Here is a 25,743-nt window from a genome sequence, read left to right as displayed (position 1 = left end):
GAATTATACATGAGTAGACGCTGACCACTTCCCCGTTGTCAAGACCATTTTCTTCGTCACGATATTTATTTTTTATCAATCAAAAGCACAGCAGAAGGAATAGTCGCACAAGATGCAAAAGCCTTGGTTATTTACCTTGGATAGGTTTTTACGAGCTAAGCTAAGAGCATTTGAGTAGTGGTTATTCTGATACCGGCATGTATTCATTTTCTGTGCGTACAACTTAGAGTCATTGGAATCACGATGACGGTTACATGGGTACCTAACTTAGACAGCTTTCTCTCCCCTGGCTAGGAAAATCTCTCTCCTTACCACACCCTTCTCCCCATGCCCACCGATACCAATCGTTATACCGGAACCAAGGATCTCAAGGGAGAAGCGGTGCCCCGCTCCGGCGCGCTCGAACATCGCCCGGACCCTTTCCTCGGAGAGGCCGTGGTGCATGACTCCGTGATTTCCGGCGTTTCCGGACATGGGTCCGTGTGGCAGGAAATCCCAGACCAGCAGGACACCGCCGGGGCGTAGACGTTCGACTAGGCGGTCGGCGGCTAGCTCCGGGTCCGCGAAATGGTGGAGGCCACCTCCAACGGTAGCTATGTCGAAGCCGAAGAGGCGCGAATCTGCCAAGATATTAGACGGCTGGGGTCCGCCCGCCCCTATGAGGTCGCCTACTATAGCGTACATCTCGTCACGGGATAAACCCTATGAATACGTTAACTATCACAATGTCTGGCCAAATCTAAGGCTAAGGCGTGTGTGCAAACTGCTCGTAGGCAAAGGAAGGCTACGGGTTCGGCGAAGGAGAGCTAAACATAGAAGTACCTAGAAGAATGACTTGGCCACCGGATGACCTAGATTGGATGGACGGGAATATAGGAGAAAATGTGTATGTCATAAAGAGGATATTCAAACTTATGCGCACCTGGTTCTCTGCTTGAGAGTTATACGCCATAACCATATTCTCCGATATATCGATACCGATACATTGGGTCGTGTAGGGAGCGAGTGCCTACCAAGATGAGTCAGAGAAATGATTGGTCATATGGAAGCTGTAGCTCTGATTGCATGTTTTGGTGGCACAACTTACTCTGGTCATCATGCCTGTGCCGCAGGCATAATCCAGAAGCCGCACTTCGTTCCTATCTTGAGTAGATTTGGATTCTTCGACAGGCTTCCTATGACCTTCATTCTCGTCGTCATCGTCGTCATCGTCCACAATGGCCCAATCGACACCGATCCAATCTAACCGCGATTGGATCTCCTTGGTCAGGCGCTCATTAAGCTTGCCGTGCTTGGTATCGTATGTCGATGCCTCTTCGCTGCAGATACATCAGCGTTAGCTCCAATCCTACCCTCTTCTATGGCATCTAGGTAGTCCGCCGTGCCGTGCCGTGCCACGTCAATCGATCCACAAAATCGATCGTGCGTACATGTATGCTAGTTGAAGAGCAGAGGGAAGGGCGCCACTAGACAATAGCCTATCTGAGCAACATGATGATCTCTAGACCTAATCTGGGGAAGCAAGGTGAAGTGAAGTAAAGCGAAGTTAATAAATAGGGGCGACTAACGGCGCAAGATGCCACACTGCTCTGCTCTAGCAGGATAACAGGACAGCAGGATAGCAGGAGCAGGAGCAGGATTGGAGGTGGGTAGGATGGGGAGGTAGACGTCAAAGCGCACATACACACTCCATTGAATTAGTAGCTGAAGTCGCTTTATTTGGGCATACGTGTATGCAGTGACAAGCTAGGTCTCGACATACATCTGATATCAACTAGAGCAATTCCAACGACCGAAAGGGGATCAGATCACCCCAATATATGTGAAATGCAGACCAAAACAGGAAATGACGGGCGTGTAATAAGCGAATCAAATCGGAGTGAGCGAAGGTCCAACTTACTTGAAGTGTAACCTATTAACCTCGGCCATAATCCTGCTGTCCTGAGCTGACGAGCTGACGAGCTGGCGGGTAGTCGATGTTTTGTTTTCTGGATGAATATATCGAGAGCTGGATATCTCGTCTCTTCATTAGGTACCTAGGATTCTAGATACGTATCACATCTCACTTATGAAGTATTTCTGTATTTCTGTGTACGAAGTTCGAAGCCCGGGACGTTCTCCCTGAAATATGTCTCGCCGGCGACATTTCGACAACTTCTCGCACACTTTACTTGTCTACCTAATACATCGCGGTAACTTTTAACCTGTTAGGCTCGATTAGTAGGACCTTAAACCCTAGAGTTACACCGGGGTGGATATAAAACCAATAATCAATAATCAATAATCGAATACCTACATAGAGTGGCATAGTTACTAAGTACCTATTATGTATGTATGTAGGTAGGTAGGTACCTACCTGATAGTTTACCTACCTAGCTAGTACATACCTACCTAATAGTATCTGGTCCTTCTACCTTCCGTTTTGTACCTAAGCAGGTAGGTTAACATTTCCCCTCTACCTACCACCTAGTATGCTTCGCATTTCCATTTCCGTTTCCATTTCTACTTACATATGCTCTCTCTGACGCTTACGAAAACTCAATGATTGTAAAGTAGCCGACGATGTTCACCGCCTCAACATCGTACATAGTACGCGTTTATTTATTCAAGTATGGGGATGGGGATGCTAGATGGTTAGATGGTTAGATGGTACTCTACGCGCCGAAACGGGCAAATCGGGACAAACGGTGCGGGAAGGATACCACGGCACGCAACGACGGGCTCGATCACTGCAACCATGAAAAGCAATAAAAACTGGAGTCGATGGGTCGTTGGAATCGTGGAGTTGGATCCCCTCGTAGGTCGTACATGATCCCATGCCTTGCATGGCTTAGAATACATCTCCGCCTACATACTGGCCCCTTCCTCCCCTTCCTCTTCCCCCGGCGGGCGCGCTTCGGACAGTGCCTCCCGCAGCTGCATGGGGGTTTGCGAGTTTCACGAGCGGGTAGGAGGTGTGGTACCACCTTATCTATCGAGTCGGCCTTTCCTTCCTTTTTTATTTTTTATTTTATTTTTTATTTATTAGAAAAAAGGGGGATTATGATTTTAAATATCTTGTTTTAGGTTCAAGGTTGTTTTGTCGTGATGTGTTGTAAGATGAGATGGAAATCCTTCTAGCTTGGAGGGCGTTCGAAATTTTTTTTTTTTTCATATTTTTCTTCATATTGGGGGCTGATTATTTTTTAAAAATTGATTTTGTCAATGTAAGTTTAGGTACGCCTACGCCTATGAAACTGGACCTGCAGGTTTCGCAGCGGACCGCGGTCACAAGAGGAAGTGCATATGTAGAGCGTGCTGCTGTGGCATAGCTTTTAACCTGTAGTAGCGGGTGAAGGTAGTGATGCAGCAATGTAGCATGCGCGCGCGGTGGTCCAAATCAGATTGAAATCTGGGTCGACCCCTAATGGTCTGGTCGTAAGGGACTGGGCGTTGCCAATGCGCGGCCGGAGGTTTGGGTAAAAAGACGCAGAGCACGTAGGATGTACGGCGTCACGGGCGTCTGCAAGGTGAAGAAAAGGGAAATGCGCCGGCGCGATAAAGAGTGGAGTTTATGAGGTGCCATCGCATTGGATAGTTTGTTGGACTGAAATGCGCCTTGTTAATTCCTTGTGATAGCTACTGCAGAGAGGGATGGGATGTAGAGAGAAAGCAAACGGCCGAAAGGGTCAGAGGGTTAATAGAGGGTTAGAGGACTAACTTAGAGGGTTAGAAGAATCATCTTTAGCTGATACTAACAATGGGTGTGTAGGTATGTGCTTTGGGCATCGACCGGCGCTTGGCCGGATCACTGCAGGTGTCGGTCTGCATGTCGGATAAATTTGCACGAGGGATGGGAAGGATAGGTATAACAGCGCTGTATTAAAGGTAGCAATGTACGGTGATCCCGCAAATATGGATTTTTTGGGAACCAGTCGTAGTAATTCTCCTCTCCCGGCAGCAGGGGAATTGGGAAAGACACACGGGGTAGAAACACGCGAGATGGACGAATGAATGGATGGCTAAGAAATGACAATGAAACCCTTCTTTTCACCTACATCCAGATTTCTTACGACAACAAACCAACATCCAATTCAATCAACGATGTTCAATGCTTGATGTTTGATATTGTTTAAGGAAATTTAGGTGACGTAGCAAAGCTACCAGGAGATTCGATGTTATGTATGTACGTTAGTACCTACCTAGCTTCTACCTACTTAGGTACTGGCTAGTAGGTATCTACCTAGGCATGTACCTATGTAGGTAAGTGACGTGACATAATCGTGGAAATGGAAGTGTCTACCAAAACACGGATAGGTACCTAGATATTAGTAGTTTCCATACATCCACCTACGTATCACAAACACCTTGGCTTGACAATTAACGGACAACCGAGAATGCAAGCGCGCTGAGTTGGGGCAAGGCAAGTTCGACGAGATACGGCATGTGGAACCTCCGGAAGTCAATAGACTACATACTATGTACCTCCATGTACGCTGTATTTAGGCACATACGCAACGTGCAATGTACCTGCGTGTACGTGGTAAAAGATGCATGAAATCCGAAAGAAATCCCGGCTATCTGTACCTACCTACCTATGTAATAGGTATGTAATATATATAGTATTATCTAGCAAGTGCCTATAGATATGTAAGTAATTGATAGTAGGTATTAATGGTAAGTGAGATTAGGTACAATTCTTGGCATGTGGTACTGCATACATAGGTAGTTAGATGGATGTCTGTCTCTGGGGATTTTGGGATTTTCCATCACCCTAAACAGAATCGACGGTTGCAAATATTCGGTCCAAATCTCACCGCCGATTCCCCACGTACGTACCTGTTGTAGGATTGGTTCGGCACCATCGTCGTCATCATCATTAGGTACCTACCTACTAGATATTATGTTTCATTGAAGAGTAAGTTGCTATTATTTTATATTTACCGTGTATGCAACACCTGTTCATGCAATAGCTATCGACCCATGTGTATACTCCTATACCGCCTAACATTCCGCAAGTTTACTTCCCCACCTAACAGGTACTAGGTAGGTACCTAGATAAGACATGTGCCATATGCACTAGGTACCTACCTACATATGTACCTACCCAGGTGTATAGTAGTAAATATGAAGAGTCGGTTACTGGAGGGAAGTGAAGGACTATAGTTCCATTGTACCTACATGTACATGTGGCGCTATGTGCTTCGCGTGACCGAAATGGTCGTTATCATACATAGGTACACATGTAGGGCGTATGTACGATACGCTTGCAGTCGGCTTCACTTCATGCCTAGGTACATAGTATATACTGAGTACTCAGGCTGTCAGGCTACCTTTCAATGTTGCTTGAAAATGCAAATGTGCGTGCGTGCGTGATATAGCTGTGTGGATGATTCCTGAGGTCCATTGAAAAATATCTAATGATGGAATGGTAGAATATCTATCAGGCCCAATTAGGGAGAATGCTCTGCAATAGGCTCCCGTGTTATACTAATAGCTTCTCCCTAGAGGGGTCTCAAGATATTATAGGAGTCTATTGAGAAAGGATATGTTGAACTAGTGCTCTGCCAAGCCGTACGGACAATTTAGGACGGCCAGCCCGCGATAGGCGCACTTCGTATTATACACTACTACATAGTAGGCATACCTTAGGTACCTAGTAGGATTCATCTTTCTCGCAGGCTCTACTAGACCGCTGGCCTATATTTCGGCGTCGTAGATATTCCTATTCTTTTACCTAGGTACCGTACTGGGTATGCCTATTACTAGATACTCTATATTAGGTCACTAGCAGGGATCGAAGTTGGGCAAAAGGCTTATAGGCGATTTCGTTTCGTAATGCCCTTCGAAAGGGAAAACCCTGTTCGACCCTCTAGACGCCAGCGATGCGACGTTCGTTAGGGTTAGTTTCGTAGGACTCTGTTGATCAGTAAGTCTAGAACTGTGATGCCAGAGGGGCAGGCTATAAACATGACATGCATCCCCGGCTTGTATATCTTAGCTACAACGCAGTAGATGGATGGGTAAGCAGAGGGTGGATCGTAAAGTACGATGCAACACTTCAACGGCGGCTGGTGGGGTACAAGCGCCAATTCCCCCAGTAGTTCGGAAGACGACACGAAGACTAGCGTATATATCGACAGTTTATCGGCAGGTTTCCTTGCTTCATTGAGTTCTGTCAGTTCCTCCAAGCTCTGGAAGAAAAAAAAAATACGCCGAGCGATTTCGCTTATACCCGTATCAACCAATGAGAGATCGGGCAGGCTGGCAGGTCATATTTCGAGCTGTGTAAGCGCGAGCCTATCAACTGACCCGACCTTACGTACGGAGTAGTTCATGTACTATGAAGCTTGTGACAACGGTGGTCGCATATAGTGACAGTTTGAACAAGAGGGGATTTCCCTGCTAAAACGGTGCTTGGACAACAACCACTCTGGTATTAGCCCTCCCCCCTTGCTTCCCTTGTCCTTGGGGGGTCGTACCTCTGCGTAACGATCGGTCAAGAGTCGAGACAGGGGATCAAGTATCGCGAATTGTTTGTATTGTATTGTACCTACTACCATCATGACCATCATTAATTATATCCGGATACTGATATTTGTACATTTTATCTTCCGGGGTCCGCTTAGATCAACCAGGAGGGGATTTGATTTGCCCTGTATCCACCAGAGTCGGCAACGGTTCGGGGCCAGCAAACACTTACTAAGTTTACTAAGTTCACTAGAGATTAGTAAAAACGGGGATCAATTTACGGGAGCGGCTCGCTGCATGCATATTCGGTCACGTGAATATGACTCGAGTAGGTGCGAGTACCCCTCGATTGGCTTGATTGGCTTGATTGGCTTGATTAGCTTAAGGTCTTCACCACCTATCGGTTACGAGCTCGGATGAGCCTATGTAAATATGCAGCTGCCACCAAGCCCGAGAATCTGGGTCCATCTTGATTTGGTCTCCGGACCACCAAATTGTCGGTGTGATTACTATCTTAGTATCTCCACAGTATGTACTATGTAGTCGGTCCAAAGGGATCTTGTCCTATCCTCTCTTCTCCTTGGCGCCCGCGGGCCGCACGCCTCATTGTTTCCTCCCAGAATTGCGGTCTAGGTCCCGTTATCCCAAGAGTTTAGGTGTCGACTTCGGCTCTACTAAATCTACTAAGGCAGAGCAGAGCGGCAGAGATACGTGGCAATCATTATGCGGTCATCCGATTAGTTTCTGTCGTAGGTCCTGAGAAAGGCCGAAGATACATCCGGCAAAGCTCTCTTGAACGTAGTAGTCGGTAATACTAATTCGATCATCCCGAATACTATGCGTGGCGCACCATGCCCGCCCCGAGCGACGTTAAACTTGCTGCAACATTGAGAGTTCGCCAATATCTCATTGGCGCATATTCCACACAAAGTTTTAGCCCACACCTGTAATGCCAACGTAGCCTGGTTGAACGTCGCAAATGTGTTGGCCAATAAAATCGGAGGCAGTTTACTGATACATTAGAGCCTCGCCAATTTAATATACATGGTAAATTGCTACCTACCTGTATGAGATCCCTATATATTCGAGTTCGAACTATTCAGACCAAAATGAAAAAAAAAAATCAAAAAAAATCTCATAATCACCTAGGCTAGGTAGGTACTTATAAGATAGTTATAAGTTTATTGGGCAAGTACCTAGCTATTCCCATAGGATGGACAATCTTGTGCCTATAAGACTAGGCAGTGTCATTTGAATTGTATTGTTGCTAAAGAGATTCAAGCTTACCTTAACACCTACCGATATCTAACACGGAGTCGTTACAGCCATTCTAACGCTGAACAATAATAATCAAATGTCTAACAATTATTGATGATGAATCTGTTGCTACACTTTATTTCGCGTAGGAGATTTAGGGTTCCATACCAACGGGATAGCGCCAAATACTAGGTACCATGTTACCCCGGGAGGTACCAAGTCCCTTACAAATATGTCAAGTGCTTGATACCTAAATACATACGTCTTATTTCGCGTGGATATTTATTCGCTTATCTGGAAAGTCTGAACGGGTTTCTAGGTAGCCACTTAGATACTACCCACCTAGTAGAATGGATGATCGTATACGTTTTGCTCAACCTATTTACCTAGGTAGATTGATACTCGAAAAAAGTTTTAGGTACGAATACATAATAGTGGGGGAGTAGGAGACTTCAGTTACTACCTACATAGTCAACTTACTACGAACTGTCAGTTTTATAATACTAACTACCTTATTTAATCACCGCCCTACTAGGTACTTTTAAACTACGAAGCTTGATTGGCGTCGGAACGATGGACTACGAACCAAAAACATGAGGATTCTATCTTAAATAACATGAAATATGGAACATGAATAGTATTTCGAAGATGTTAATACCTTACAGATCTCTTTGTTCTAACACTAGTTAATATATGAACAGCCGTAGTTCTGTGCATTATGGGCGAGTTCCATCTGGACTTTAGAGTCTTATGTAAGTACCTAGGTAATTATATAATTATATATATATGTAGGCACCAAGTTACGTGTAGGGACTGGCTGCCGGATCACTCTTTCTCTTTGGTTTTTCTGTCATGCTTTGGGCAGTTAGCAAGACAATATACGTACCGGGATAGTCCCCATCGCGGCAAAAGGCAATGGCGTGGACATACATAGTATGTTGATTTGCAATTTCCGAAATGTCTATTAATATTACACCTTCCTAGGATGGTCGCCAAAGTGGCAGAGTGGTTGTAAAGTGTTAAATCTAGGCTGCAGAAGGCCGGAAGAGGCAAGCAACCCACAATTATAGGTGGCCTAAACATTGATGTATATTTATATTATATGTACTACGCATTCTGATAGATTTTACATAGTTGGTGATAAAGTTGGAAACCAACAGACGAATAGGGAAGGTCTCTAAAGCAAGAGGTCATTTATTCTACCTACTCGCCCTTTTTAAGTTTAGGTGGGATGGTCTGTATGTACTGCCTAGGTACTTAATAGTAGTTAATCAATGAAGAGTTTAAGATATGTACATAACGTAGGTTCGTTTTGATCGCTATTACCTAGGTAGGTACCCTTTCGCTTTATGCCTCTCGTCGAGACCGATTCCATGGGAAATTAAGTTGTTGAGGGGTGATCCTACATATCGATGTTCGACTTTGTGGAGCCCCTACGAATCGGTTAATCGATAATAGATATTAATAAGGTTAGATACTTACAACTTGAAGTTATAAGTAAACACGAATGCTGCTGAAAACTACTTGTAGGTATTAGGAACCGTTACTGTTACCTTGTCCTGTTAGTAACAGTGCCTTAATATAAGTAATTGCCAAATAGCTACCTACCTAGATATATATACCTACCTAGATATATATACCTACCTACTTAGTACGTTATATATAATATGTAAAAAGTTATATCGACTGCCTTACTAGGGAGTATTGACCCTTAATCACTACCCAGATCCTAAGTTAGGTAGGTACTTAATTACTTAACTCGGATGTAGTAAATATTCCCAGTCTTCATCGGAATCTCTCTCAATGACTATTCTACTTAATAATCCGCGAATGCCCGTGGTAGCATACCTACATATGTAGTAGTTGAATGACTACCTAGGTAGGTAGCTACAAGTAAGTACCTAGGTAACCATTGGACTGTCGTGTAACTTGAAACTATACGTTGGGTGTACGGATGAGCTGGTGGTTTAAGATTATGCAGGCAAACTTCGAAGGGCCATACGTGTCGGGATTTTGCCATCGAGTTTTATTTGATGCGCCGAACCAAATCATCCGCGCATACCAGTCCACGCTGTTTCTAATTTGCCTCTTGTATCCAGGCTAGGCATAGGTAGTTGGGTAGGTAGTTGGGTAGTTGGGTTACAACGTCTGCTACCTGCAGAAATCTGTGGCGCGCTATTGCCATCCGTCCTATCCCAGCTACAAGCCCTTGAGCCAACGCCGGCGAGTTTTGTGTATGACATGGGGCTTTGCATTGACTGACAACGACGCCTCGCCGGGGCTAATCCCAATTCCATACACATTTCCATACAAAAGCTCTTTGGAGTTTACCGGTATTAGCAACCACAACTGCTAAGATTAGATGAAACGGTATAGTGACATACTTATTTTCGAGATGTAGCTAATAAGGTTACATGCCTTATTGCTTATGTAGGTACCTGGGTATATGTAGGTAGTCATCTAGTATTAGTAGTAGTACCTACTAGGTACTAGGTAAGTAGATAACATTGAATCTAAGATTCGCTATGACTGTAAGATCTAATTGCGCTATTCACGTGCGCGTGGGCAATGACAGGCATATGCTCTCGTCATTGGTGGCCAAATATAAGCGCTACCTTCATAACAATCATAGTAATAAGCGGGCTAGTCGGGTTTCACAGGCCTATACAAGCTGGAGGATGGATTATGGAGAGGTACATAGTGGAGGATCAAGCGCTGGAATTAAAGCCGAATGGAAGCTGCCAGGTGGTACGTATTGTACACGGTACATGATACGCGATACATGATACTCGGTACTCGGTACATGGTACACCACTGCAGTCTGCAGATACGGCACAGAGGTGGATCGGCGGGTCTATTTCAGCGAACATGGATCTGCACGGATGGGAGCGGATATGTACGAAGGGCGGGAAGAGCCTAAAAGGTGGCGGATATGCATATGGATGTCCAATGGGTCACTTAGACGTGCCTATCGATACGGCAAGCCGAGAGGCGGGACGAGAAATCTCGTACGATGATACTGTACAGTACCTTACCTACCCAGTAGTAGGTAGCCGTGATAATGACGGTTAATGACAATGATGACGACGATGACGATGACGGTCGATGACTTTTTAAGCTGACATTGGCGGCATTGGCGGCATTGGATCATCTACGCCTCACTTTCAAGGAGTCGACCAGCCTCAACCGGATCGAAAAAAGGGCAATTCGGTCCGCTCACACATGCTCATTGATCACACATACGATCCAATAATTCCCCTGCCAAGAAATTGATTGGGTGATGGGACTAAAATGACACCAACAAGCGGATGGGGAATTATGGTCTCTTCCTTTATTTCATCGCCGTGACTGTTTCTTCCCATACCCGAAGCGACCTTGCGCCTGGTATCGGCTCTCAGGAGCAAACGGATCGCATATACCATCGCAGTTGGAGGGAGCCGTTTGTAACATGCGATTGGTCAGCGCTCTGTCGCCCGTCAGAAACTTCTCTGACTCAGTAACCCGAACTGGTCAGCAAGTCCGCCTCTAAAACTTCGTTTACCTACTATGTCAAGAGTTAGCGAAGACCAAATGGCGATATGGGTAGTGTGGGCGAGATAAAATATGTGTTAAAATATGTGTTATTTTTATTTATTTATTTTCGTTTTACAAATGAAATAACAAAACAACAAAATAACAAAGTAATAGAAATATTTGATAATAATGGAAATCAAAATCTAGAAAGGTGCATAGAAAGGATTATTGGCTTCTGTTGCGTCAGGGATATGCAGGGTAGCGCTGCATGGTTGTACAGTGACCTTCGGCCTTATGGGTAAGGATAACTCCTCTTGGAGGTGTGGAGGGTTGGAGAGGGGCGAGAGTCAGCTTCTCAACGGCGAGAGGTGTGGACGGGTAGTACATGCATCATATGCATATCTATCACCGACCACACCCTCATTTAGCGTGTAGCACCAACGAGGACGAGGACGGGAGGATTTACCCTCACCAGGGCAATGCAGCGCAATATCCGGCTCAATGGGCTACCTCGAAAGTCCGTAAGCACCGGGCGTTTCGCGGCAGGCAAGGTGCGCTGGCTGGTCGACAAGACGTTGTATACTGCGCCGTATATCGCGCGGCGGCTCTTTTTATCTTGGATACATAGTAGCAAATATTTACGACCATCAAGCAGATATTGTAGGTACCTAGTTGGTAGGTCGACGCTGGCGGGTGATGAGCTTAAGGCGCAAATGCGTGATATTCCCACCCTCGTCGTCTATGGCCACATGATGACTTGCTACATGCTACTATGTGTGTAGGAATTGCTCTTGCATCGAGAAAAAAAAAACCAAAAAAAAGAAGTGGTGTAGGATTTCTCCTTGAGAGCGCGTGAGCCCTGCCCCTTGCTGCTTTGGCGGCTTCGCTTCCATGCTTCCATGCTTCCCACGCTTGCCACGCTCCCTCGCCTGCATTACCGCTAGGCCTTAACCCCCTGCTTCGGTTTAACCAGATTCGATGTTTCGAATAGTTAGATGGGACCAATGAAATGTGCCTGTTTGGCTCATCCATTACCAAACGGAGGGATGAGAGGACGGACCTGGAAATGCAAATTACCTTACACAGCTAGCGTCATGCGATCAGCGCAATGGATGTAACGCAAGTAGGGAGCGGGGACGGCTGAAGCTCTGAGAAAGGAGCTAAGGGCGACCCGACTACGGGAGGATCTACCATTACTTACAGGAAGTTCCTCATAGGGCATACGACCTGCCTGACCTCTCAAACTCCTGACCTACCAGCTGCAGGTTCGCTCAGCTCATGGAATCCTATGCAATGCGCATGGCGATGCCGAGTCGGGGAACTTTGTTTATGCCTTCTTCTTCAGATTTACCTCATTAAAATTATACAATATTAGGTAGGTACCTAGGTACCCAGAAACTACTATAGTACTTAGTATGTATATTATTATACATAGGTATATAATATGTACTACTGCTAGGTATTACATGTAGGGGGATACATCCATGGATACGAAACAACTTGGAACTAACTACTTTCAGTGTCTACCTAGCTGTCTAGGTACATACCTACATACATAATAGAATTGATCCTTGATTATTTCGTAACTCGACCCTTTCAGGTAAACCTTGCAGATTCTCCAATTGATCGTTAATGCTAGTATTAGGTATGCATGACATCAATCGCCATTAAAAATATTATCCATCCCCTTGCCTATTCACGTCTCCGGCGAACCCGCCCGTCCGGCTCTCGGGTCTCGTTATTTCCCCGTAGACCCCATGAACATGCGTGCGAGATACCCGTCTGTCTACGAGGTACGGGGTACCTCTATAATACCTAGTAAGTAGGTATTTCGATGCAGCATAATATCATGTAGGTACCTAGGTAAGTACGGAAAGCACGCAATAAGTCATACTATAGTAGCTTCCCATCATGCAGTCATATTATCAAGAGCTTGATCTTACGACCTAGTACTATTAGGTAGTTCGAGGTTCTGGTATTACTGTCGTGCCATTTTCTAGAACACTATCACGACCTGCACGACGTAAAGCAATAGCCATTATTGCATACTCTGAAACATGATCCATACCACTACATACCATAACAGCAGCTTATAATATTTGCTTATTCTAACGATGTGTTAACACCGACCAATCAACCATACTGCCACATTAGCTAGGTTAAGGTACCTATAAAATACATTTTATTAACCTATTAACCTATTAACTCATAACGCCTCTCCCGCCGAACCGCCCTCCACCCCCCAAAAAATAATAACAATAACCATGAGAATTCAAGGTATCTTCCCGGCAAAGATGATAATGGCAATACATGCCCACTGTACCTAGTGATAGGGCTGTCATCGCGGGTTTAATGAGATTATCTGTACCCCACAAGAGGACAAGACCGAGGCTGACTGCGTGTGCTAATCTAATCGCTGGGGTACAGCAAGGCCAGTGGGGGCATACATACCTACCTACTAGTGGACCCCTTGCAAGCCATGGCGAGACATTTAGATGGCCTAAGAGTCTAGACAAACTACTGCTTCGTGCCGCATAGCCTCCAGCATGGATTTTTAAGGTGTGGTTCAAAATTGCGAGCTCGTAAGACAGGGGACTCGGGAATATGACGAAAGAACGGGTAGTATTCCGTTCGCGGTAGTGCTCTCTGATGGAGATTGTTCACCGCGGAAGATCACGAGGTAGCGAGGCAGTAGTAATTGGAAAACACCATGCAGAAATACGTCCGTTCATACCTACCCACCTACCTACCTGCCCACGCTGCCATCCTTACTACACACGCGTTACGGTATTGTACAATACAGATTATAACAGTACAGCGTATACCAAGCACAAAAATACATCGATGGATGCGCTATACTATTGAGTCTCCGTCTACTACTAGGTAGGTGATTATTAGGTACATATATCCCACCCCGTCTTGCATATGACTCCAGGGGTTTATGATCGTTCGAACGTTGCACGGCAGCCGCTTGTCGACCTCCCGTACGACGTTTTGGAGCTGACCGTAGGTAGCATTAGCTAGCGCAAGGACTGTTCGTCCACCGCTTCCGACCCTCTTCCCAGGTTTCCTTTAAAATCCTTCATCCTGGTAGGTTTGGGCACACTTAACAAGATGTTGACATTCTCTGCCCTCTAGATTTTATCTCGATGTTCGATTGCTCTGAAGAATAGATATATTGCTAGATCAGCTATTTTTTGGACCGTGATCTGTCATTATCGTCGCTACGTCTACGCTACGTCTACGCTACGACGTTCGCCTGTGTACCTCGTGCATCTCTAGAGTCGCACATACGCGGATGAGAGCGACTACTCACATATTTATTCGTGCAGAAGTTCCAACCGAATGAGAGCGGTCAATCACACACTTAAACACCCCGTCACTACACCTAAGGGCTGGCTCGTCTATTATACCTAATAGGCAACAATTACTGAGTAGCGCATCCCGCGAACGTCAAGGGGACGGCTTGATTTGGTCTGGTTACCGCACCCCCAGTCAGGGTTCTGGGGTGAAATTCCTTGCTGGATCTCTCCGTGTCGCGACATGCAAGTACAGCTACTTATTCTCTTTTGCTTTCGTTCTTCTCCTTCTACAACTACCCATACTATTAAATCGTGGTAGAGGGTGTCGAGACTAAAAGGCGCAGTTTCATAACACCCTCGATCATTATACGTATATCATTTCCTTATTATAGCAAGCCGAGGCCGGGCGGTGGTTCGACGGCATTTGTTGATTTGGCGTTCTCCAGTGGAAGGCATTGTGCAGTGCAAGCGGTGGATCAGAGTTTCGGGCCACCCCGTCGAGCCACCACGTTGGGATCTATCCGCCCGCCTTGTATTCCGTTACCGCAATTCCCGTTCAGGGAAGGCTTAGTGCGAACGGCTGGCGCCTAGGAAATCTCATGCTTGCACGCATTAGGTTACCAACAGCGTCTTAAGACCGGCTGAACAGGTTAATAGCATAGCAGGTTATACATAAAGTCTCCCCTCGCCGGGTGTCCATCGAGGGAAAAGCGGCGGTGTGAGAACAAACTGGCGCACGCTAAACTAAAGGGCAACCCTTGTCTAAACAAGGAGGGGAAATAAAAGCTGAGTGCCCAGAGCCTTGGGTCAAGCCATCGGCATCGTGATTAGCTGACGGTACCCCGTCATCTGAGCCGGAAGGACCTTGCACGCTTGCGTTGCGTGCATCAGGTGCCTTATTAGCCCCAGCTTGTACAATCCATCCATCCAACGTGACCCCCATGCCCGAGGGTTAAAACGGAAGCAAAGGATCCTGGCAGTATTTGTATTTGTATAGGTACAATACGAATTAGAGGGAGAGGGAAAAAAAAAGGAACAACAAGAACAAGAAGAGAAGGGCTATACACGCGTACACCACCTATCCCATACCTGTGGTATTGTACCACGTACTCTGGATCTCACCAGTTGGGTCCAAACCGAAGGTCCCGTTGGCTTGATTGGCATCCAGCAAGCAACCTGAAGCACAAACTAGAAGGGGAGGGGGGGAAAGGAGAGAAGGGAAAAAAACAGGAAAAAAAGAAAAGGAACGAAGACGAGAAAAGAAGAGAGAGAAAAAAAGAAAAAAAAAAGGAAATAAAGCTGACCGCCCCACTAACATAAGTAATAACATATCGCTGACTCGCATCTGGACCAACACTTTCTTCAACCTTATCTACCTAGCTGCCTACCTACCTAGGTAGAGAGTTACCCATTGAAATACTCGATCTAGCGATTGCCTTATTGCATCGAGTTTACAAAACCGCATGCGGTCTTGAACCTTCTCGGCATCATCGCCCGGACCCTTTGTGTATGGTGCATGCGCAGCCAGCCCGAGCCGGCAAGCCGAGAAAGCTAACCAGCAAGCCTACCCGAAGTGTACCACGTCTCCGGGACAAGCCACAGTCGCATTTGTCATTTGAGGGATCAGAGAGCCTGCCACGTCAAAGCTAGAAGGCCTTGGATGCCGGCAAGCCCTTTTTACGTACTTTTTGCATACTATCTGCAAGCTCGGATTTGAAGAAGGAGAGCTAAGTTTGCGTCAGAGAGCAATAAACGATAAACAATAAGCAATAATCAATAAACAATTTAAAGGATTTGGATTCCCAAAACCTCTCTCGGGCTCAGGCGTATCTAGAAGTTAGAACTCTATAAATTACCTCACCCTCCCTACTCGGTTTTTGTGCGTCACCGGCAAACGGACCGAGCAAAAGGATCGGTTCGGCTAGAAACCCTTCTTCTACGCCGCATTGTTGCCACGAGGGGCGGCACAGCAAATCATTCTACGAACCCGAACATCCAAAAATAAAGACGGAGGAGAGGATTTCGCAGACATCTGGAGAGAATCCACCTGTGGCGTCCCGTCACTAGGATATTCCTAGATCGCAAAGTCATCACGATATCTCATCCACTCTCGCTCTTAGCACACGCATCCACGCATCCACACATCCGTACATCCACACACACACACACACATTACACACACACACCACGACACTGCCACATTTTATGGTCGTTTTACCATTCTACCGGACTTCTTAGCGCATATCTGGTTTTTTTTTTTTTGTGAGAATAATCATCGTACTTGGGTAAGTCATATGATTTACTTATATACACGCACGCATTCATTTATTAAGAAAACTTTATATATACCAATTTCTATTTCTTTTAAGCATATTGCCTGCGTTTTCTCTTAGCAATAGACTTATATGTGGGAGTGATTAGGTAGTCGTCTGTGCGAATCCGTGGGGCTTTCTAAAATCTAAGAGGAACCCATTAAGTATCGAAGAAAAGGAATAATAAAATAAAGGTAGTAAGATCCAAGAGTTAAAATCAAAAACAAACCCTCGTCGCTCCCCCAATCCGAGAGTTTCAATACAAATATTCCTTCTCCAAGCCGAAAAGGTATTTGTAACTCTAAAAAGGCAGTCACCACGCACCAATCGCGCGCACATATATCTACCTAGTACCTACCTAGGTAGGTATCCAGAAAAAGCCCTAAGGCATTGAAGAAACCTTGGAGGGCACCTGCAGTCATTTGACCGAATCAGATTGGGGCTTTCCTTCTGCGGCCCGTTCTGCGACCTGTTAGGTACCATCCTGACGGGATTCCGCCATTGCCCATTAGGCGCGAGGTGCAAGCCTAAAGTCTGACCTGATTGGAAGTTTTGAACAAATAAACCCGCCCTCTACAAGAAGGAAAAAAAAAAGTCAATTACCCCCCCAGCTTCTAAAGGTTATTATTGAATTGTTCCTAATTCGAACATCAGATTTGCAACCTTCAATAATAACTCCGTACGACACAATACCAGCGCCTCTATCCCACTATCTCACATACTTTCTCATTCTGCGCATGTTCGTCTCATTGCTATTAGAAAAATAACCCGATTTTGCGACCGTGCAAAGGTTATAATTATCATTATTACTATTACTATTACTATCATTAACAACATTATTATCGTTATCATTATCATTATCATCGACATTATTGTCACTATTCTTATTAACACGGATTTGGATTTTTCTTTCGGCCTCGGTAGGAACACCTTTCACGCTTACACGCTCACACGCTCACACTTATACTCATACTTGACACTCACAATACATAACGCACCTCGATCCATCATCATCCATCCACCCATCCTATCCATCCTATTCCTTCATACAAGGTCCTTGCAAAATCTTACATACGGCAACCAACACGCAATACCAGGGCGGCAGCTGTATGAACCTATTTCTTCTACTTGGCGAGATCGTCACAGCCGCCCTAGCCACTCCGCAGGTAGATGACATTTTCTTCTTCTTCTTTCTTACTCGGCTAGCGACTCAATAGCTCATGCTACTAGGAAGTTATTTCTCGGTCGCCAACTCATCCACACAGCCTTCACTCCACCCACAGTAGTAGTTCATCCGCCATCGGTTCCGTTCTTTTTATTTCTAATCCACCGGCTCGAATCACCGTTCTTATTAGCCCACCCCGGAAAGGAACGCTGCCGCTAGTAGAGCATTAGCTCTACGTAGTTAAGTCGGGACAGGTCAAGTCAAACCATCTGTGAGAGGAAAGGGCAAAAAAAAAACAATAAATAAGAAGAGAAAAAAAAGCTAGAAAAGGTACGTTTTTACAAACTTCTTCACATCTGGATCCTCTTCAATGTTCTAGTCCGGTCCTCTGGTCGAGTGCCACCTGAAAATTGCCCTGACCTGACCTTGTCCTGCGTCGGGCATAGCAGCAATCGCTCGAATCAAACTTACACCAAGTCACTTAGACTATCTTGGACCGCTTCCACGCCTCCACATTCAGACAACTCTTCCATTCCCGTTCCCATCCCCATCCCCATCATCCTTGCAACTGCGGGTCCTGCTCCGCTTGCAGAACTGCGTCCGCAAAGTTGCAAAAATCGTTGTCGTCCCTGGTCCTAGTACCTAATCCCTAGCCCCTAGCCCCAAGCCCCAACATTTACATGTATGTAGCTACATGTTAAGTAGCTAATAGCTAAGGCACGCACACATCATACACAGCTGATGCACATACTCATATACGTGTGTATACCTATATATACCTATACAACCTACGTATACATACATAAACCACACCCAATTACTTCTATAGGTAGACTCCGTATACGCATACCTACATGCATACATACACGCCTACACCTAACGAGCCTACACATATAACATTGCCCTATAACTTACCAGCGCCGATACTTAGCTAATATCGATGTTCTGACCCCTACCAACTCACTACGTCCCTTGCCCATCTAGCTCAGCTAGTCTCCTTTAAACATCAACCCATTTTCTATGTTGGTTGGTTAGTTGGCCGGATGATTACCTGCTTACCTTCATAGGCTAGGTACCCAGGGTACATAGTCTCTGGAGTCTGGACAGCAGGTTAGTTTTTGTTTTGACGTTGTGTACTGCGAAGGTTCCCGCGGATCTGGTTGGCTTTGTATGTGTGTTTATGCCTGTCTCTATCTGTCTGTATGTGCGCGTATATGTGAATATGTGAATATGTGTTTTTTTTTTAAAAAAAAATGAGATTCGCCATCGTGAGCGAGCATGATCATTTTAAACACATATGAATACATATAACATATAACATACAGCACATAGCATACAGCATACAACATACATACATACCTACATACATATTCTCCGGATATATATGTACATGTATTTCCTAGTACCTATTCGTTTAGACCCCTCGCGCGGCCCCGTTCTCAGACTAAAATCGTCACTATACTTTTTTTTTTACCACTTAGAAGTTCTATTTTGTTCGGTTCATTCCAGCTAACGTGCTAGCTAGGCTTTTCCAAGATTCTCTTGCAGCAGCCCCAAGCGTCACCAAGGGTCATCCCGCATCCAAATTATAGAAGAGTCAGGCCCCTTCTCTTTCCTCCCGGCACTACAGACTCCGCCGTCTGTGTTGTTAAGGTTCTTCCCCTTCCACCACGGTTGGCCCCGCCATTCCACCTAAATACCTAAATTTCTTGCGCCGCCGTCCTTTCCACTGCGCAGCCTGTCTTCTCACTTACAACTAAAACTCTCTCACTCTCACCCTCACATCCTCTCTTCTCATCTTCTTGACATCTGTAACAGTATTGTCGACTGCTTTCCTGCCGTTCTATAATTAATCTTTGTGTCATCCTTCTCATCCTCTATCCAACCACTCCCCCCCAAAGTTGCATGCGTTGTTAACCGACCTGGTAGTCTCCAAGGATATCGGTTCTGTGTATGCGCACCTGACGACTTTTCTGGACTTGCGGTTCGCTTCGGCTTGGCCTTCCGTTTCCACCCCCCAGAAGGATTTTTTCTAGAATAAAAAAATTGACATGGTCATCGGCTGTTTTACTACCTTGTCTCGGGAATCGTGCATTTAAAAAAGAAATCTTCAAGTCACCAGGGTTTTTTTTAAATCTCGAAACACGCGCCGCCTCAGACGTCACCTAAAACCACCTATCTCCTAGTCGCTGCGTGGCTACAGCTCTCAAACCTCACCCTGGCGCCCCTCAGCGTCCATTAATGTAGCATGGCAGAAGATCGTCGAAATAGAGGACAACCTTTAAGGCACGACCCAAACGACGAATCTCAGTATCCTCCAGTTCCTGGCGAGGAAGACGACCGCGCAAGAGCAATTCCTTATCATTCACGACCACAAATGGCGACTGGTGCAGTAAGATTGCCATCTATTCAGGACCCTCACGGTGCCTATAACCCGTCTTCTGGTAGAGCTTGGGATCCGAGGTCTAGTGGTTATGGTCCTTCGCCCAGCTCTACAAACGGATATCCCCCTCCGCCTACCGCCGCACAGGCACCTCCAAGTGCTGCTTACTCGCCTCCTCCCGGCGGCGCCTATCCTCCTCCTGGCACCAGCCATCCCTCCTATCTTCCACCCGTCCATGCGGCGGCTCCAGATCCGAGGGCCGGCTACTCTCAAGATCCGAGGGCGTCACCGTACTTTTCTAGCTATAGCGGTCTAAATCCGTACGACTTCACGTATCGGCAAGATCGTAGTACACCTGGGGCTTATCCTCCGGATTACGCCAGAGGAGGGCCTGCGGGAACTGCCGTGATGCAGCAGTCCGCCCCTCGACAGCGAACTTCGATTGCCTGCAGATATTGCAGGAGGAGAAAGGTGAGGATAGTTTTATATTGCTAAAATATCCGTAACAAAAGACTAACACAACTCTAGATCCGTTGTAGTGGCTACCAAAATTCTCCCGGAGGAAAATGTACGAATTGCATCAAGATGAATCAGGAATGCGTGTTTCAGCCGGTCTCTTCTTCCTCGTCCACCGCATTTGTTCCTGTTTCGGCATTGCCGAACGGCATCCCGCCAGGCACGCAATTGTTTGGGGCGTATGGACAGCCATTGTCGGGCGGGTCGAGCCTTGCACCGGCCAGTGGATTCTCAGCTACGAATCCGCAATATGACCAGTCACTGCCATCGCCGACTGGCTCGTATGGGTCTTTTTCGGAAGAGAGGTCTGAAGCAGGCAGGCGGCGGGCGAGACCTGCAGATGATGAGCACGGAGTGCGTTTACCTCCTCCAAGCACGTTTCCTGAGGACAACCCGCGGCGACGATCTCCGTCGTCGAGCGGGAGTCCAAGTCATTTACAACCGTTACCACAGCTAAACCCCCAGCAGGCTCCATATGCCGGGTACGATAACAGAACCCCACCGCCGAGGGGCAGTCCGTCTGGCCCTCCAGCAGGGCATAGTACCGCGAGTTCCGTAATGAGTCTAGAGAATATAATGGGCACTGGCCCTACTTCTAATAACGATATCGACCAGAAGATGCTAGGCCGCTTAAACAGGCGAACGTAGCGGCCACGGCTATCGATTATTCGTACCAGCCACCGGATGGCCAGGAAGTCGATACGCCCGTTGAACGAGGAAAAGAGGGTTGGAGGGGCGGTGCTCGAGGGAGGGGTCTATGATGGAAGGAGTTGGGAAAATAGATGGCCGCTGGCGGCTTGTCCGGACGGTTCAATCGGCGACGATTCCTCGGTGTTTTAATCGATTTCCAAATTTACGAGTTTGGGGGTGGGAGGAGGGCATCCGGGGCGGCATTTGCATTTAATTCACCAGGGCGGCGGCTACGAGTCGAGGGCGTAATTTGCGGTCTTTGCGGACGAATACGAAAATGGGAGAAGGGGCCGGTCGGAAGACTACCTACTTACTTAGATCACTTCTAGTTTGGCGACAAACCTCGATCATAGCATATTGTCTATTTGCTTTCTTAAGTCGGTTCTGCTTATGATTTTAATTCTATTAAAGAAGCCCGCTCGATTCGAATACGGGAGGAGGGGGGCGGATGGGGAGGGGTTAAGAAGATTGGTTCGCCTCACGGCAAAAATCCAAACGCTGGGTGGTTGCTTTGGTTCCATTACGTCTATTCTAAAACACCGTCCGCCGCGTTGCCTTCAACGAGATGCGGACTACTATTTGCTTTGTCTTTAGAAACAAACCTTGAAAAGAAAAGGCAATCATATTTACCAGAATCACCAGAGTTGCCAGAGCCGCCAGGATCTCTAGATTCGCCAAGATTAGCAGAATTGCAATTGACGCGTTCGTATGTACCGTGTAGAGCGACATGCTGATGCTGATGTCAAAACGTTCTAGATCTTCGCCCTATCCAAGCACTACCTAGGCAGGGGTAGCTTCATCCATGTTTGAGGTGCCAGGAAACGCATTAAAGAGGTAGATGGCCAAAGTCGGTGCGCACGCGCGCTAATGCTACGCCGTTACCTTGACTACATAGTACTACGGTACTACGACTAAGCAGGAAGACGATGACCCAAAGCCCCGAAGAGGGGGGACGAACGATAGGGGGTGCTTGGTCAGACTACGCTATAATACATACATACATACATACTTCATACATACATACTTCGTACACATACAACATACACACATACCTACTACCTACCTAGTAGTAGAACCTGTGGACCCTCCCAAGTGGATACGATGGCCAAGGTTTCGATAAGAAAGGGCTGGATTCGTTTACAATCGCTGACCATAAAATGCTACTGTATCACTTGCCCATGATCGCGGAATAGATCCGGCGGACCTTTCGGTGTCTAATTTGACGTTTACATCGGTATCCCAGTCGATTTTTCTCTCTGGGGATCTTAGCGACACATTACACGCATACGCTGGTGCCGTCGTGACCTCGCACTGCCATTCTTCGCGACTAGTTTTGTAGAAGGAGGGGTGAAGGGGCATCTCCACGACCCGGCTTCCCCGTGCAAGATGAGCTTTATTTTACGCTGTAAGGACCGTAGGTCAATATTTCATGCAGATTAACTTTCGGGGAATATGTAAAAGGGTGGGCAACCGGTACTTAATAAGCCGCGGTGAGATGATTAATGACCTATTATATACGGTATATGTACGTGACAGCATCGGATCGGCCTCTTAGTTGTTGAGTTATTAAGTAATCACATAAGTGGTACCGCGTAACTACTTGCCTATTTACCTACCTACCTACCTATGTATATGAAGATACGACGCGGGAAAACGTGACTAGTCTCTTTGCGAAGTAAACGTGTGACGATAAAATGTTCTAGCTCCCGCAAGGTTCCGAATGGATCGTTAGCTACCCTAAACACGACCATCTTCATCTTCTACGGCGAAAACGGAAGACGAGGAGAGATGTTACCTACCTACCTACCTACCTATGTATGTATGTACATACCTACGTATCACTAATAACTAGGGCTAACGGTTAATTAAACCGAAGGGCGAGCTAACTGCCGGTCTAGATACTACACTCCTTACCATAATATATATAGTATTACAAATATGTTTTCCCGATGATCGCGCTATGCTAGCTCGGTTTAGTGTGTTCAGTCCGTAGGAGCATTTTCCTCTCTCTTGGTCTAGTCCAAGGAGATTCAAGCGCGGTTAGCAGTAGTGAATGCGCATGAAACACAATCCTTCGACAGCGTCGTTGTGTATGCATCACGACACCAACCATTGGGTACTTGGGCTAAAAAGGCTTGGAAAGGATCGCTGTCTTACAGCCTAAGATAGCATATATTTGATATATATGTGTACACACATAAGCTCCTTTTTCTCCTCCCCTTACTCTAGTACAAGAATGGTGAAACAGGCTGTCATATTGTCCCGAGAATAGTGACTCCAGGCTTATCTACCTCCCTACATTTATACATACCTACTAGGTAGGTACAGACATATGTTGGTACATACCTATGTAGGTAGGTATGGAATAACGTAGCGAACTACTGGGTAGTACTACGTATGATACTCGTCCAAGTTCGCCCAATACTAGGTACCTACCTAGTTAGAGATTCGGCGGACATTGTGGGCGCAGCGGGTGACGCCACGTACCGTACCGCACCGCACCGAAACTCTATGTTTGCCTAAGGATTTTCTCCATCGTTCGGGCTTTTTTGCCCCTTGCGAGATACTTGACTGGGTTGAGACGGCGGCTCCATCCTGCATGCCTAAGAGGGAGGGAAAAAGGTTATCGGGCTGCCACGTTAGGCGTTTGCGCGCCTAGGGATTACCGAACCGAACCGGTGAGGCGGTTCCCTTTGCTAGACGAGGCAAGTTTGTACCTAAACTTAGGCTTTCCTTTAGATGACTAAATGATTACTGTACACGTGTGCTCTACCATACTAGAGAGCCAATAGTGCCGTTAGTCTCTACCCGAAAGAGAAATCAAACAAACAAAAACCACTGTAAATTTGTACCTAGCTTCCTGCTACAACTTTGCTGAATATGGGTTCATCAATATCAAGACTTGACGAACTCCTAGATGTCGATTCTACATTATCTGACAGGCACAAAGACGATGCCAATACCATTGAACATAGAGTATCATGATATTGTCTTATTTAACTGATAATTATCGCCGTGTCGCCGTATCATTCACTTATTTACATATCTCCTTAGACCAAATTTAGGTTAAGCCTTTACTTCCCTTCCTCGTTGGCTATGTATGATTCGTGGCATCCAGAAACCATCGCCTAGCCTTTAGCTTCGATCGCTCGCCGAGTATTAATTTTCCGATAATATCGAAAGCCATCGAGTGGGCATCGTACCTAACCAACTATTCTAACCGATCGTGGATGTTAAAGATGACTCGGTCATTCGGTTGACATATCAGTATCCTATTCCCCAGCCTTGACGCGACGACACGTCGAAGCGATGTCGAAGCGAAGTACAAACCCCCTATCGAAATAATACCTAGGCGTCTCGAGGGGTAATCTAGTGATAAATACCTACCCATTGTTATGATGAAATTGTCTACATTAAATAGCGATAGGTACCTACAAATATCAACAGTTCGCGAAGCTAGATATTTCCATCGCGACATGGCTATTATTAATATCCTAGGGTAACAATGCCTCTAGAAGAAACCCGACATAATATGTATTTCAAGTCTGTGAGTTCAAGCTCTCGTGACCTTTCATGAGTCAGGGAGGTTACAGCCAGGGCCAAGTAGTCTAGATGATGTTCTACTTGGAAGCTACTGTGGTACAAATTGTCTTTGAACTGTTCCCTGGACCTATTTCAAGACTTGGGTATGACTATAGCATCATGTATATCCTAACAACCAGCTACCACCCCTAAAAGCTAAAAGAATATTACAGGAAGCTTCATAGCTTATACGATGGCCAACTTATTTCGATTATGTATCAACACATCGAGAATTCGAACTTCCAAAATGAATTCAATGTATACTACCTTTAAACCCCCGAATCGAGACCAAGAGCCTGATTGCGGCGAAAAGGCCTAAATATAAGATCATTAGAAGCACACCAGGTAGAAAACCCGCGATGGCTTTGGTTGGGTGGACATAATGCGATTACGAAGTCCTTAAGGGGGTTTACGGATTCCGCCCGTATTTTCCAGGAGGAACCGAAACCTCATCTACGATTCCACGATCTTTCTTACGAGGGGTTACCCTTGTATTTCGAGCATCGCTTACACTCGTAAATATTCGATCCGACAGCCCTAAACTTTCCGTTCGTTCTTGTTATGTTCAAATTA

The 25,743-nt window shown here is 46.1% G+C and overlaps 2 protein-coding genes across 2 annotated transcripts; one reads left to right on the top strand and one right to left on the bottom strand.

Annotated features, from left to right (window-relative positions):
- Positions 1–106: 106 nt before the first annotated feature.
- GGS22DRAFT_159737 (S-adenosyl-L-methionine-dependent methyltransferase) lies at positions 107–2,159 on the bottom strand. Its single transcript, XM_047960832.1, has 4 exons — positions 1,901–2,159; positions 1,088–1,319; positions 923–1,009; positions 107–702 (listed from the first exon to the last, which is right to left on the bottom strand). Exons 1-4 carry the CDS (start codon positions 1,927–1,929, stop codon positions 268–270), a joined length of 783 nt encoding a protein of 260 aa, XP_047819893.1. The 5' UTR covers positions 1,930–2,159; the 3' UTR covers positions 107–267.
- Positions 2,160–19,836: 17,677 nt separating this feature from the next.
- Positions 19,837–21,762, top strand: GGS22DRAFT_123316 (uncharacterized protein). The gene is made up of 2 exons (XM_047958284.1): positions 19,837–20,853; positions 20,911–21,762. The coding sequence occupies exons 1-2, from the start codon at positions 20,248–20,250 to the stop codon at positions 21,544–21,546; spliced, it is 1,242 nt and encodes a 413-aa protein (XP_047819892.1). The 5' UTR covers positions 19,837–20,247; the 3' UTR covers positions 21,547–21,762.
- The last annotated feature ends 3,981 nt before the right edge of the window (positions 21,763–25,743 follow it).

Source organism: Annulohypoxylon maeteangense (assembly GCF_022496945.1).
Source record: "Annulohypoxylon maeteangense strain CBS 123835 unplaced genomic scaffold GGS22scaffold_6, whole genome shotgun sequence".
Classification (NCBI taxonomy): Eukaryota; Fungi; Ascomycota; class Sordariomycetes; order Xylariales; family Hypoxylaceae; genus Annulohypoxylon; species Annulohypoxylon maeteangense.
Note: the sequence above shows the minus strand (reverse complement) of the source record. Positions and strands in the feature narration are given on the sequence as shown.